The sequence below is a fragment of the Zingiber officinale genome, chromosome 9B (assembly GCF_018446385.1).
Source record: "Zingiber officinale cultivar Zhangliang chromosome 9B, Zo_v1.1, whole genome shotgun sequence".
NCBI lineage: Eukaryota > Viridiplantae > Streptophyta > Magnoliopsida > Zingiberales > Zingiberaceae > Zingiber > Zingiber officinale.
In genome coordinates, this window is record NC_056003.1 from 20,666,944 (window position 1) to 20,682,100 (window position 15,157).

Here is a 15,157-nt window from a genome sequence, read left to right on the forward strand (position 1 = left end):
TTCTATTAATTCATCGTTTGGTCCGATAAAAATTTTCCACCGACTACTAAAATAAATTGAGAAGCGCTCACAATGAGTTGTCCTTCAATCCAACATTTTTAAGTTAACTATTCATCAAAAGAAATTCATCCGTTAATTTCTCAAACCTAAGAATTAATTTTTTAATATTTTTATTCTTTGAACCTTACATTCAATCAACTTTTGAGTTGATTGAACATTCCAATCAACTAAGCCTCACCTCTTGCAAACTAGATCTACTTGAATACTTACATCTTCGTAAACTATCCAAAATTATAGAATCAAACTTAACCATAGACTACAAGTCTACCACCCATAACTTGCTATCACTTACTCTAAGGCTTCACTCAAACTAACAAATTAAATAATATACCTCTAATTAGGTAAACACTTCCAGCTCTCAATAATATTGCTCAAAGACTCTAACTTAAATTTAAAATTATATTTTACTTATTATTTCTTATAGTTGTCGTAGTTCAAATCCAACGATATAATTATAGAATTTTTTTTCTTCATATAGAGGGTGTAATTAAAAGATATCGGATTTTTAAACGGACCATCATGTATACTTTTCGATTTAACGGATCACAAATAAGAAACTTCCATAGAATAAAATTAATCTTCTTTAAAAAAAATTAGTAAATAAATCTAACTAAGATTATTATTATTTTTATACTTCTTTGGCCTATATATCTTAAACCTTTTCTAATTGATCATAGAAACGAATCGATTATGGGTAGTCGGTTGAGTTGAATATCTAGACTTAAAAAAAAATCAAGGCCTTTCGCCACGCCACCTCCAATTAGTTTGAGCAGTGGCAGGAAAGGAAAGCTTCTCGCATTAACGATCGAAATGCTCTGCTCCATTGCCAGTTCCACGGCCGCCGCCTCCAATTCCAAGTCCACCTCCAATTGGCTCCAACGCCTCCACAGTTCTCGCGGCCTCTCCGTCCCCGTCCACCACCACCTCGATCACTTCCTCTCCTCTGATCCCAGCCCCGATCCCACCACCGTGCCCGACCCTAGCCTTAACCTTCCTCTTACAGTCCTCCGCTCGGAGGCCCCCGATCTCCCTTCGCTTGGCACCGCACTCGATGAGAAGCAGAAGATCTTCGATCTCGTCGGCGGCGGTCTCGCGGAGCTCTTCGTCATGGAAGGGCCGGCGGGGATCAAGGCCAAGAAGAGCGCCCGGAAGCAGCCCAACCCTAGGGTTTGTATTCCCTCCGTCTCCGACAGCATCGACGGGTGCCGCGAACCCCCCGCGGCCTCCCCTCCCTCCAGCGCGGACAACAGCGTGGCCGAGGCCAAGAAGAGCCGAACCAAAATGCGTCGAAAGAGGGGCACGGCTAGGGGTTCGACGGACTTGGACTTGTCGGCGTGCTCGAGGACCGATGTGACCGTCATTGATACCAGCCACCCGGGTTGGAAGTCGGAGAAGGTCATCTTTAGGAACGGAAATATGTGGAAGGTGCGGGATAAGAAAGTTTGGAATTTGAACAGGAAGAAGAGAAGGTTGGGTGTCGTAGGGCGATTAGGCAACGATAGACAGAAGGAACAACCTCTTCCTGGACCAAAAATTCCAGCATCCATGGAGCTTTCGGTACCAATTGAAGTAAGATAACCAAAATTTCCTTCTTTTTATTGCCAATTATTCTTCTAGGTGGGTTAAAAATGTTAGATTAAGGTGTTCGTTTCGTTTTAATTCTTCTAGCAGTAGTAGCTAGCTTACCGTTCCAAGTGTATGTGCTCCAGTCGCCCCCCTTGACACCTCTAAGACTATAGATATTGTGATGGATAATCGGTAGCAGTGGGTACTACGCAATAGCAGTATGAATTCCAGTAATAAACCAACTAAATTTCTGTTCATGATGACCAATGTAGCACAATCAAAATGTTGTATTCTAAGTTATTATTGCATTTGTTGTGCAATACAATGTTGCATGATGATCTCCCCATACACTAATTGCTTTCTGACACGAGAACATTTATTGTGAATACCATTTTTAGTGTTAATTGTGAGAACATTTTTACTGAGAGAAGACCATGGCAGAACCCCATGGATTCTATTGATCAGTAGATCCATGGCCATGAAATTAGTTAGAAAAATCAGGCAATGATGATCAAATTTTTACATTCTTCCACGGAATATAAGAAAAATTTGAAATAGATGGAAATGGTATAAAAATGAATGCAAAATTTACCAAAACACAACAACAATAACAACTAAGTCTTATCCCACAAGGTGATGTTGGCTATATTGATCCTTCTACGCCATTGGGTTCTGCCCCCTATTATATCATCATCTATACTTAAATAAAATTATCTTATTTTATTGTTGCTAATCAAGTCTTTTTTGGCGTTCCTCTTCCTCGTTTGATATGTACATTTGTCATAATTTCACATCGCCGAACCGGAGCATTTATTGATACATGTTTGTACCATCTTAAACGTGTCTTTTGGAGTTTTCCTTCAACAGATGCAACCCCGACTTTTTCTCTAATACTCTCATTTCTTATTTTGTTCATCCTTGTATGTTCACACATTCACCTTAACATCCTCATCTTTGCAACTCATGTGCTCGAATCATAGTCTAGCATTCAAAGTCATATAACATAGCAGGTCTAACCATCGTTTTGTAAAACTTCCCTTTAAATTTTAGATATATTCGATCACATAAAACACTCGATGCTTTTCTACATTTCAATCATCCTGCTTGTATTCTTAATCTCTCTATCGTTTTGCAAAAATTATCCTAAATACTTAAAGCTCTTAGTTTCGGATAACTTGTCATCTCCTATTTTAACAATTGTCTCATTACGTCTAATATTACTAAACTTAAATTCCATAGATTTTGTCTTTACTCTACTAAGCATAAAACCTTTCACTTCTAGTGTTTTCCACCAAAATTCTAATTTAGCATTTACTCCTTTATGGGTCTCATCTACCAAAATAATATTATTTGCAAATAACATGCATCACGGTACTATGTCTTGAATGTGTCCATGATTAGTGGACTTAGTACTGAATTCTATATTTATTGAAAATTTACCAAAACACATCCTTTATAATTAAGAATGATAAAAAGCACCCCTATAATTGTTTTTACCAAAAAGTGCCTCTTTTTCTAATTATCTCAATTTAGGTATCAAGTTGTTGTACAAAATAGCTTGCTATCAGATTTTATCAAAATAAACTCCTTTAGACAAGAGAAAATATCAACACTCTATTTAAAGTACCTAGAAACTCATATGAACAAAATCTTGATTTTAAAAAGGCAAGATGATTGCAATCAACATGCAATTTGAAAATTAACATGAAATAGATCCCAAGTTGAGTTGCAGATCAACTTGCAATTGAATTATTCATGAAAACAACTAAACAAGTATTTTTGACACACAAAATTTGATACATATTCTAGTTAGACTGGTTAAAATGATTTTCTTTTGCTTAATTGGTATAAAATAGAAAGGGAACCGTAGCACAACGGTAAAATTGTTGCCTTGTGACCTTGTCATGGGTTCGAGTCACATAATACAAGATAAGACTGTATAGACCAAATGTGATCCGACCACGCATAAAGACTGTATAGACCAAATGTGATCCGACCACGCATAAAGACTGTATAGACCAAATGTGATCCGACCAAACCCCGCATAAAGACTGTATAGACCAAATCTGATCCGACCAAGCCCCGCATTAGTGAGAGCTTTGTGTACTGAGTTGCTCTTTTTTTAATTGGTACAAAATAGGTGTGAACTACTTTTGAATTATTATTAATATTACTAAGGTCTAGCTTAAGTAGAACTTATCTGGCTTGCATTTTAGAATATTCAACTTGATGAAAAGTGAAATCGTAATATGCTTTGTAATTAGCATGCACTATTTTTGCCAAAATTTTTGGCATAAGTAGATTTGCTAATCAACTTGTCCTTCAAAATTAAGGATTTTGATCATTAAGATCTTTTAAACACCTCAAGTAGAATAGTGATGCATTCTTGTATTCAAAAGAGTTCATACTGATGAAAAATTGAATCTTAAAATGATTTATATATTAGATTGTGCCCATTCCATTCTAGTCAATTTTTAAAGTGCAAGCTTAGCTTGCGCCTTCAAAATTTAACCATCATGAGCTTTTAAATATCCTAAGTTATTCATTGATGTGTCCCTTTGTCAAAAAGAATTCAATTTGACTAAAAGTATGATCACAAGCAAATTTATAAATTAGCTTGCACTTATTACTTGCCTATCTTCAATTTGTGTCAAATTTCAGTGTGCAAGATGATTCACAAATCAGCTTGCTCCTTCAAATTAAAAAATTTGGACCATTACAAGCAACTTAATTCCTTAAGAAAAATATTAATATTTTTGTGTCAAAAAAAAATTATTTTGATTGGAAATTTAATTGCAAGCTGGTTTCTAATAAAGGGAATTCTAGAAAGAGGGATAATTTTGGTAAAAAGCAATTATAGTGGCACTTTTGTTCACTCTCAATTATAAAGGACATGTTTTGATAAATTCTACAGAACAAATTACTATTAATCCTCATCAGTAGAGAACCTACATTTTTATTTGTATCTCACTTTGGCTTAGCATTTTAAGAAATCTAGATATATTCATTTTGAGATATAGTAGTCATGGACTGAGTTTTACCAATTCTTTCTATCAATGTAACCATTAAAATCTTATGATCCTGGAGTACCTTTCTTACTCTTATCAGCAATTGCAAGATTATTTGCTCCTATTGCACCATGACCATGTGTCAATGTGATAGGTCATTTCATTAAAAAAATCTTTCCCCACCATTTTTTGCATTGGAGTGTGCTTCATTACTTCCTGCAACAGCTAGCATTCATATAGATATAACTACTGACAATTTCATGTTGGTAATAAGACTAAACCCACAACCCAACTACATTAACCATATACACATGCTGGGAGATAAGTTTTTATCTTATCTATGTTGATAAAACTTGACAAACAAATTATCTTAGTACTGCGACCTGGCAAAGCAGTGTCCAACATTGTCCACGCGGGCAGTAAACTAGGAACTTGGAATATCTTACATATTTTATTTTGGTATAGAGTTCCTTCTTAATATTTCTGTGTCTATTTCAAATATGTTGATCATTAAATTCACCTTTGATTTATTATTACAAGTACATATGGCAACTCTGACCAGATAAATCTATGGCTTGGTTGCTTACCAGCCTTAAAGATGGATAAACATAGTTAATGTCCAACTGGACATGCATTAGCTACAATACATTCTACATATTGGTCGACAGCAATAATTCTATACAAAATAGGCTATAGTATAGGTGATGAAATCAGATTGGTATGCCAATGTGTAAGATCAAGACTAAATAGGCTTGCTTTGGCAGGCAGCAGTAGATCATGTATCACTTATCAGAAAATGATAGGGGAATTTTTTTGGTTGATTAGTGCCTGCATGATACTTCAAATAGGGCATCACTGTAGCAGACTAAATGAATCTGGAAATTACTCCAATGCTGTAAAGAAATCAAACTATGATTAGGGCTATAATTTATAGCATTTTTAAAAAGTTGGATGTCTCTAAAGAATCCTCTTGGTTTTCTTTTGTAACAATTTTCTATTTGGGGCTGATTATAAGGATCTTATCCTCCATTTTCCCTCCATTTAAGTTTATACGAAGCTATATCATTACTACTAGTAAATGAATATTGAGCTAGCTAAAGTATGGTTAAGATTCACGCTCATAGAGTTGTATGAATTTTATGTTGTCAGGCAATGCCTCGTGACTTTTTACATCTAAACTTGACCTAAATGGAAGGTTTTATGACATAACATCATCATTATACTTCGTTCAGCTGGGCTTTTGACGGTGATGGTTTATGGCATTTTTCTGCTCTGAAAATCTTACAAGGATCGAATCCTTATGTAAATACAGATCGCTAAATCATCAAAATAATTGTTTCTAAAGGACACAGAGTAAATAGGCTCTAATTTGTTCTGTAGATAGAGTGTATATAGGACTCAGGCTGAGAACATATTACTGGCTGAGCATGTACAAGTTTTAAAGACACACAGGGCATGGTATCACATTGATGATAGCTAGCATTCGTCAGTAAAAGGGACAACATAATATCTCTCGAATTCTCTGAGACAAGAGAATGCTGATCCTTTTGGAAATGGGTAAAGAAGAAGGAATTTTAGATCCACCGTATTTTCTATTTGTCTTTTGTTACTGTAAAAAACACATTATGGGCTAATCCTGCAGAATGAACTCTTTCATAATACTTTGATCCCATAGTCAACGAACTCCCTATAATCTCTCTTTCAATCGGAATCAATTACATTTATGTGACTTGGTAATTCAAATATGTTAGTTTTTCTTTCCTTTCAGAAAAAATGATGCATTTATCATGTAAAAATGATATATTACATTTGCAGGGCGAAGGCGCATAAGGATGATATCTACTTGTTTGCTTGTAACTGCTCCAAATTGCATATGCACAATGGATGGTTTCGTTCTTTTGTCGCGGCTGATAGTATTTTGTCATTCCGTGTTTTCGTCGACAGAAGTTGTAAATTGAAACAACATATATTGCTGTTTCTGGACAAGGTTACCTATCCAAAGCTATGCTTAGTGTTTGAGTATCTCTTTTAGCAAATTGCTTCCCGCTTACTTCCACTGGACCACTCCGGCATGGCTTTCAAGTCTGAAATCACCGATAACATATTTGTAAGATCCCTTTGCGAGATTTGCATTTACGAAAGAGTTATATTAGTTTGAGAGCTATGTCTACTCTTCAATTGGTCTTTCCTTCTAATTGTTTTACATCTCGATTTTCTATCAATCAATGTCGATATAACTGAATAAGGTTTCAAATGGTTGTTTTTTAGGACTTGTAGATACCAGTGGAAAGAGGCCATCTTCAATGTAGATATTGCAAGAGCTTATGGAATGGATTGAAGTATGAATGTGTGTGTGATTAAGATATAAAAGTGATAATGTAATTTCAATAAAAAATATAAATAAGAAATGAACACAACCATAGGTATATATATTACTTATTGAGTCATTTATCTAAAATTACATATTAAATTTGATCAAAGTCGCTATATTTTATAGTATATTTAACAATTTTAAATAAAATTATGTTATATATTATAATAGTTTTAAACAAATCTATTTTTTTAATATAGCCATCAATGTATAGCAATATAAAGTGGTAGGAGAAAGGTACCAACTAAGATTTATCGACCATTTATTTTGTTGGAAATGTGAAAATGTATTAGAGTAGAAATATATTTTATCATCTTTGGATAGAAACTTAGCTGCATTGAATTGGAGGATATTTTTTCTCTAATATTAATAGTTCAGATCTTCTGATCTTTTATTTCTGTCTTCTCCTACATCATTACATATTTCTTTCTGTCTTCTCCTACATCATTACATATTTCGGATGCCTTCATCTAGTAAATTCATCTGAAAAAATAGTATCTAAATTATCTTAATTTTGTGCCTAAATTATAAATTTTTTAATATATTTTTTACTTTATCAATATATTTAATTGAGTTTTTTTTTTTTTTTTTTTTTTGACAATTTAGATGAGAATTTTTTTTCAGATGAATTCATTAGATGAAAGATATTTGAAATATGTGGTGGACTAGGAGAAGAACAGGGATAAGAGATCAGAGAATCCGATTATATTATTGGGTTGAGAAAACATACTATTTGGATAAATCATTACGAGTGTCTTTCAACTTATTTTGAAAGTCAGATGAAAAATTTTGTAAAACGTCATCATTAGGGTATCCATATTAATTTAAACGTTAATATACGTCACATCTTAAAAAACAGATCACGCACCTATTATATTACTATTTCATTTTTATTAATACATTCATATTTATTTAACATTATCTTTCATTATTTATAGATCTCAGTCCTCATTTATGGTTATTGTTTATATTCAAAATTATTTTTCTTAATTTTTTTATAAAATTTGTTCCTCGTTAAAAGATTTGAATATTATTAATATGCAAGTATCTCATTCACATTAATTGTAATATTACATTAATTGTAATATTATTTGGGTGGTATAACACACATATATTAACATCAAAGCTCTACGGATAACTAAGTTATTGCAGGAGATTTTTGCCATCCAGATGAATTTTCATTAACATTTCTGGATTTATAGTTGGTAAAAGTTTTTTATAGGATTGTACTGATTACTTTTAGAATGAGTTTAATCATCTCTACGATTAATAGGTTCGAAGGATTAAATATTTTTTATAAACTAAAAATAATAATAATTATTATTATATAAAAAAAATGCCTTGAGTCGTTTCGAACAACAATGCAACTCAGAAAAAAAACAAAAAAAATGGAAACTTATTTTGCGGAATACGACTCCACGAGGTCCAGCACAAACACGTGTTGGTCTCGTGCTCGTATAGCGATAGCTAGCCGCCCCATTTCTGCCCTAAGCCGCCGCACAATTCTACAAACTCGACGCCACTATCGTCTGCTAGGGTTTTTCTGATAACGAAGAAACCTTCGCAACAATTGTTGATCTCTATTTAATTTTCGTGTTCTGATCCATTCCCTTATTTTTCATCTCCTCCTTTTTGGCGTTTGGGGTTTAAGGGCTTAGCGGGATGTCGGACGACGAAGCGAGGGAGGAGAAGGAGTTGGATCTCACTTCCCAAGATGTTGTCACCAAGTACAAGACCGCGGCCGAGATCGTCAACAGTAATGTTCTCTAACTTTTCTTTGCTTTTCCCCTGTGTAGTGGAGACGTTGTCTGGTAGAGGTTCAATCTATTGTCGTGTGCAGAGGCCCTTCAACTGGTGGTCTCTCAGTGCAAGCCCAAAGCCAAGGTTGTCGATCTCTGCGAAAAAGGCGACTCCTTTATCAGGGAGTACGTTCGTTTTCCTGTTTGGCGCTGTGTTTCTACTCTCTTAATGCGATAGTGCTAAATTGAAGCTTTGTGTTCTTGCGTATAGGCAAACTGGTAACGTGTACAAGAACGTAAAGAGAAAGATTGAAAGGGGCGTAGCATTTCCTACGTGCGTCTCTGTCAATAACACAGTGTGTCATTTCTCGCCCCTTGGCAATGACGAGACTGTTTTGGAAGAGAATGACATTGTTAAAATGTATACGTTCATAAGTTTAGATTGTGTTATGACTATCTACGGATTGTTATTCTGAGTTTTTCTTTTTTAATTTTTTGTTTGTGTTGCAGTGACATGGGGTGTCATATAGATGGGTTTATTGCTGTGGTGGCACACACTCATGTGATACAGGAAGGACCAGTGACTGGTAGAGCAGCGGATGTGATTGCTGCAGCCAACACTGCTGCAGAAGTTGCCTTGCGCCTTGTGAGGCCAGGGAAAAAGGTGCCCATAGCATTGACCAAAAATGATCTTGTTGATCTTGCCTAACTATATTGGAAGATTCTTAGTTTGATTTCCAATAGATGCATTCTAAAGAATTTACATGACTTCTCATTGTTGTATGGTCACACTCCAATTCACGTTGATGTTAATTCTAGCTTCAACGTTACCATCTTCTGGCGGTCATTAGACCACCAGTTGCAATTTAAGAGTAATAATTGTTGTGCCTGGCTCATGGTAACTGAAGGTATATCCAATTGGCAATTATTCAAATTGACTCTTGAAAACAGTCAGTGTTTAAGTAAGTTGGTCCACTATTTATCTAAATTTAACTCTTGAAGACAGTCAGTCTAGTAAAGGAAATTATTTTTTGGTTGTTTTATCTTGGTCTTTACTTCATGTTTTATATTTTATCGCATAACTGCAATTTTTTGTTTGGAGAAAGTGATAGATACCCTATCTTGCATGGATGAATGCCATAGGATATGTATTCTAAGATCCTTGATATTATGATGGAGTTTTTTTTTCATTGTTTATTTATTTAAGGTCTTATTTTATCGAAGAATCTAATGGCTAAAAAGTCTGTGTACTATATATTGACTTTCAAGTGAGTCAATTCAAACAATTAACACTATCAAACTTCATATCAACATTTACCTTGTTTCTGTGCCATCAAATTTGATGTTTGGAGGTTGTCTAGTGGATTTTATTCTGTTTTTGTTGGATAGTAGTCATTTCTACCTGTTAGTAATGTCAAAAGGGACTTGTTGACTTGACAGACCCAATTTGTTAGACTTGATTGAGATTATGGGTTCCCCTCTTGGATGACCCAGTGTTTTTTAAAATATTATTTTTAGTACTTGATTTCTATTTTTTCTTTACTGTGTATTGTATATAAATTTGAATATAATGGAACAATCATGATTCATGTGGTCCAACTAGTTGGCTCACTAATATCTATCAATAATTCAGTAACCTGAAGTTTGGCCGTTTGTTGTCTGATCCGGACCTATTTGTATGCTTTAGTTTTAGCCCCACTATTCTTGACTACAATTATTTTCCAATGCATCAGTTGTGTACGAGATGATTCTGATTTGGATTGTGTATTAAATATAGAATCTAACAACTATTTGTATATAAGCATGAGAAGGTGATATAAATGTGGTTTTTCTTTCATAATTTATGTCAAAATCTTGTTTTGTATCTTATGGTACATTTAAATAGTAATAGTGAAATAAAGTGCTGATCCTAAAGTGCAAGAAACAAGTCTTTCTCTAGAATTTTAAACATTGTACAAAGAGGTCAACCTCCCTGTCATGGAACAGGCATGAATCTCATGTTTAACCTTCATTTGTTCAGTTTCCTCATCAACCCTGTTGCCGTATTATTTGATAATAATAATTGAGAAAAATAAATGCGCTCCTTTAACCTATGATTAATTAGCTAAGAGGATATTTGGTCGTTTATCTATTTTTATTTTTAACCTTGCTAAATATTCTTTACTTATAATTTTCATATTATATTGTTTTCCCTCCTTTTTAATAGATTTATGTACAACTTCATTGTCATTTGGTAGACAACGAATGAGTTATACCATTCTACTCTACAGTTTGTTTGTTTTTCTGTTTTGTTTGATCTTATGGGACATGATTTTGTTTTCTAGCAAGTCCTTGTATTATGCATCTAATTTTTTCAATTTCAGTTCCTAATGCCTATTTTCTATGATAGAATAAGGATGTCACAGAAGCTATTCAGAAGGTAGCTGCAGCTTATGATTGCAAAATTCTGGAAGGAGTTCTTAGTCATCAGCTGAAACAGTTCGTCATTGATGGTAACAAAGTAGTTCTAAGTGTTGGAAATCCAGAAACTCGTGTTGATGAAGTAGAATTTGAAGAAAATGAAGTATATGCGATTGATATTGTGACAAGTACAGGTGAAGGAAAGGTGAGAATGGTGCTCCTACAATTTAATTGTGATCAATGCCACTGATTCACATTGTAATACAAAATTGATTATTTAACCTCTTAAATCTTTGTGTTTAACTTTTGGTGACATTGGTTGTGACTATCTGCAGCCAAAACTCTTGGATGAGAAGCAAACTACTATTTATAAAAGAGCTGTCGATAAAAACTATCAGCTGAAAATGAAGTCTTCCAGGTTTATTTTCAGTGAGATAAGCCAAAAGTTCCCAATCATGCCATTTAGTGCAAGGTTTGTTGCTCTATGTTTTCTGCATGGATTGTTGTCCTCTTTTTCATGATTCTTTTTCCTGTGTAGCTTCAATAATGTGTTTTGATTGACGTCATCAGGGTTTTGGAAGAGAAGCGATCTCGGCTTGGACTTGTTGAATGTGTGAACCATGACCTTTTACAGCCATACCCTGTGTTGCATGAGAGACCTGGTATGACTTCTTTTTGCTTACATGATTATCTGCAATTAGTTGAACCCTTTCATTGCTTTATCATTAATATTCAGGAACACAAACTGATGTTTATTGTTGACCAAGACTCGCCTTTTGGAAAATGTGTGCACTGCACCCATTAAGAGCATCAACTAATTAGGACACCTGATGGTTTATATTTTCAGGGGATCTTGTTGCACACATTAAATTTACAGTATTATTGATGCCAAATGGGTCGGACAAGATTACCTCTCATCCGCTTCAGCTGCTGCAGCCTACCAAATCGATTGACGACCCTGAAATTAAGGCATGGCTGGCCTTGGGAATAAAAACAAAGAAGAAGGGTGGAGGAAAGAAGAAAAAAGGTGTGTAACTATTTGTTCCAATTTGATACATCTACTACCAGTTTAATAACTTGAAGAAAATCATCTTTTAAAACTGGGGTTTCAATTATGTTATTTTTGATACTTGTAGGCAAGAAAGGAGATGCCCAAGATGACTCGGCTGAAGCTGAACCGATGGATACTTCAAATAGCACGACTGCTTAACTGACAAGAAGCAAAAAATTTTGTATTGTTATTTGAACCTCCCAACTTTTCATGAATTTTATTTCAAAATGATTATGGAAACTATAATACAGTACTTTGTTTGAGATGAAAAGCTTTTTGCCATCTACGACATTGAAATGTCTCCGAGTAAAAGGTTTGCATGTTTATTAGATTTGCGACTGTTGCTCAATGGCTGTCTTGCTTCTTGAAGCTATTAATATTGTCATCTATATGGAACTTTGTTAGAAGGATGTTGGTGTCTACCAATCTTGTTTGATAGTGTTCCCAATTGGACCTGCTGAGTCGGTTCGACTATTGTTATCGGTAGTGGAAGTTTGTCAGATTCAGTCGTTTGACAGGTTTGAGTATCGTTTGCTGTTCTAATAGAAATATTTTGTTCTATGCATTGTGTGTTCAGTTGACTCAAAAGTATTGAGATTCTACTCCAGTCAACTTTGTTTTTGAGGATCTAGCTGTGTTAACTACAATACGAGACTTGTCCCTTGAACAATGAGTCAGCAAGCGTCCCTTGGACAAGCGATCTCAAATATTTTTAGCCAATTCCAACCAAATTGAATTCATCGGATTTGAGTTGACTGATGAAAATGTTTATAATTAATAGAGAAGTCAAAGGTAGTATTATCTTAAAATCTTCACACTTGTCGTTTATACAGCCTTAGCCTGGTTGAAACTTTTTATAATTGTTGAAGGGCCAAAAAATCATAGGAGCCTTACTAATTTTCCGAATGATTAAAGTAGCGTTTCGCCTTAATTTTTAATCAATTTTTTTTTTCCCGAATGATGAAAGAAGCATCCCATTTTAATATTTTATATCCTTTTGTAAAATGGCATAGATATCTTGCATCTTACGCACGCAATATCACCTTTTTTCCTGTCTAAATCCGATCGTGTTGTAGCAACTTCATTTCGGTATTGGTTACAATTGTTGTTATAGCTGTAGCAGCTATGAATTCCTCTGATACGTGCATGTATTTGTGTATGTAACTACTATAACTAGAATAACAATTGTAACAATTACACACTCGTAATTACTAAAACGTTATAACAATTATGAACCAATAGTTACTATAACGTTGTGACAGTTAAAAAATTATAGTTATTATAATATTGTAGTCACTACAATTTTATATTAATTACGAAATCGTAGTTATTATAATTACAATAAGAGTTGTAACAATTAAGAACTTGCAATTGTTACAAATGCAATCCTTGTATTGCGGAATCAAAATTTATTTTTTTTTAATTAGGAGAAGAGACACAATTACCTGGATAAGTTGCTACAAATACAACTTCATTTCGGTATCTATTACAATTGTTATAGTGACTATGGGTATGTAACTACTAAAATTACAATAACAATTGTAACAATTACAAACTCGTAATTACTAGAACGTTATAGTAACTACGAACCAATAGCTACTATAACGTTGTGACAGTTAAAAAATCGTAGTTACTATAATATTATAGTCACTATAATATTATATTAATTATGAAACCGTAGTTGTTGCAATTACAATAAGAGGTGTAACAGTTAAGAACTTGCAATTGCTACAAATGCAATCCTTGTATAGCATAATCAAAATTTGATTTTTTTTTTTTCAATTAGGAGAAGAGTCACAATTACATGGATAAGTTGTTTGTTCATAAACCTTAAAACAAACTAGTCGATGAACTTTTGTTGTATGTATGCTACATGTTCTAAGTGATTCGATGAGCAATTGAATAGATATGATATATGATATAACATTCTCTAAATTGATGAGATAATTAAGAAATGAACTCCATATTTGAGATATAACCTTTTGTAAATTTATTGGAGCCCGCTAAACCAATGTCATTTCCTTGAGATGTGACGGCAAGTATAATTTTTTATAGTAGCTCTTATAGTTTCTTCCACAAACACATTTGTACGATGATAGTTCAAGATATTCTCTAATATCCCTATTTAAACCAACAAAACAAAAAAATAGATTAATAAATTTATTTACCTATTTTTTATCTGCAATGCAAAATATATGGTTTTGCCATACATCCATCGACAAGCTGCATGAATTCCAATAAAATATTATATATATATATATAATAACTGAATTTGATAATAGATATAATGTCAATATCTAATGAAGGATCATTGTATGGTAGGTAGCGACATTCTCTAATCCATTGAGGTGCTTCTATTTGTATCTAGAAATGTAGAAATATCGGTGTAGGATCTATTTTGGTCGCTGGAAAGCTAAGAACTCTTCTCCCAATCATTGGATCATCTATACACAAACACCCTGCGTGCCAAATATTTTTCAAAATATTGTAAACTTTTTCATGATAATAGCGTGTCAGAATTGTCGGACGGATGTCGGTCGTAATAACGATGCCGGTTGGAATAGTTGGATGAACACTGGCTGGAATCGCTGGATAGATACTGACCGAAATCGCTAAGTGAATACTGGCCGGAATCACCGAGGGTCGTCGCCCAAATCCGAAAATAATCCATCTGCTCAGCATGATGTTTTTCCTGCTCCATGAGCATAATTAAAATATTCAACATAATTAAAATGTTCTAAATGCTTAAGGTATTAGACATAAAGCTTAGTTGCTGGAAAAGAATAGACTTAAGTGTTATGTTATATTCTGGGTCCATGTTATAATTTATTATAATGCTCTAGACAATTAAAGTATATAGTTGTCAATGGAGTTCTATGCAGCCTGACATCATAATGAATATTTGATTATGATAAAATGTTAGATATTCAAAAATCTTTATGACTATATTAGGGTTAGTGCC

The 15,157-nt window shown here is 34.0% G+C and overlaps 2 protein-coding genes across 3 annotated transcripts; both read left to right on the forward strand.

The window, feature by feature from the left end:
* The first annotated feature begins 793 nt into the window (after positions 1-793).
* Positions 794-6,814, forward strand: LOC122025727. Its single transcript, XM_042584587.1, has 2 exons — positions 794-1,629; positions 6,450-6,814. Exons 1-2 carry the CDS (start codon positions 871-873, stop codon positions 6,462-6,464), a joined length of 774 nt encoding a protein of 257 aa, XP_042440521.1. The 5' UTR covers positions 794-870; the 3' UTR covers positions 6,465-6,814.
* Positions 6,815-8,443: 1,629 nt separating this feature from the next.
* LOC122024284 (ERBB-3 BINDING PROTEIN 1) lies at positions 8,444-12,484 on the forward strand. 2 transcript variants are annotated; one of them, XM_042582876.1, is made up of 10 exons: positions 8,444-8,577; positions 8,657-8,761; positions 8,846-8,930; positions 9,016-9,165; positions 9,255-9,408; positions 11,134-11,349; positions 11,480-11,616; positions 11,715-11,806; positions 11,992-12,171; positions 12,281-12,484. In XM_042582876.1, the coding sequence occupies exons 2-10, from the start codon at positions 8,668-8,670 to the stop codon at positions 12,352-12,354; spliced, it is 1,182 nt and encodes a 393-aa protein (XP_042438810.1). In that variant the 5' UTR covers positions 8,444-8,577; positions 8,657-8,667; the 3' UTR covers positions 12,355-12,484. The 2 variants fall into 2 exon arrangements, with proteins under 2 accessions (XP_042438810.1, XP_042438809.1); XM_042582875.1 differs by having other exon boundaries at positions 8,469-8,761.
* Positions 12,485-15,157: the final 2,673 nt, after the last annotated feature.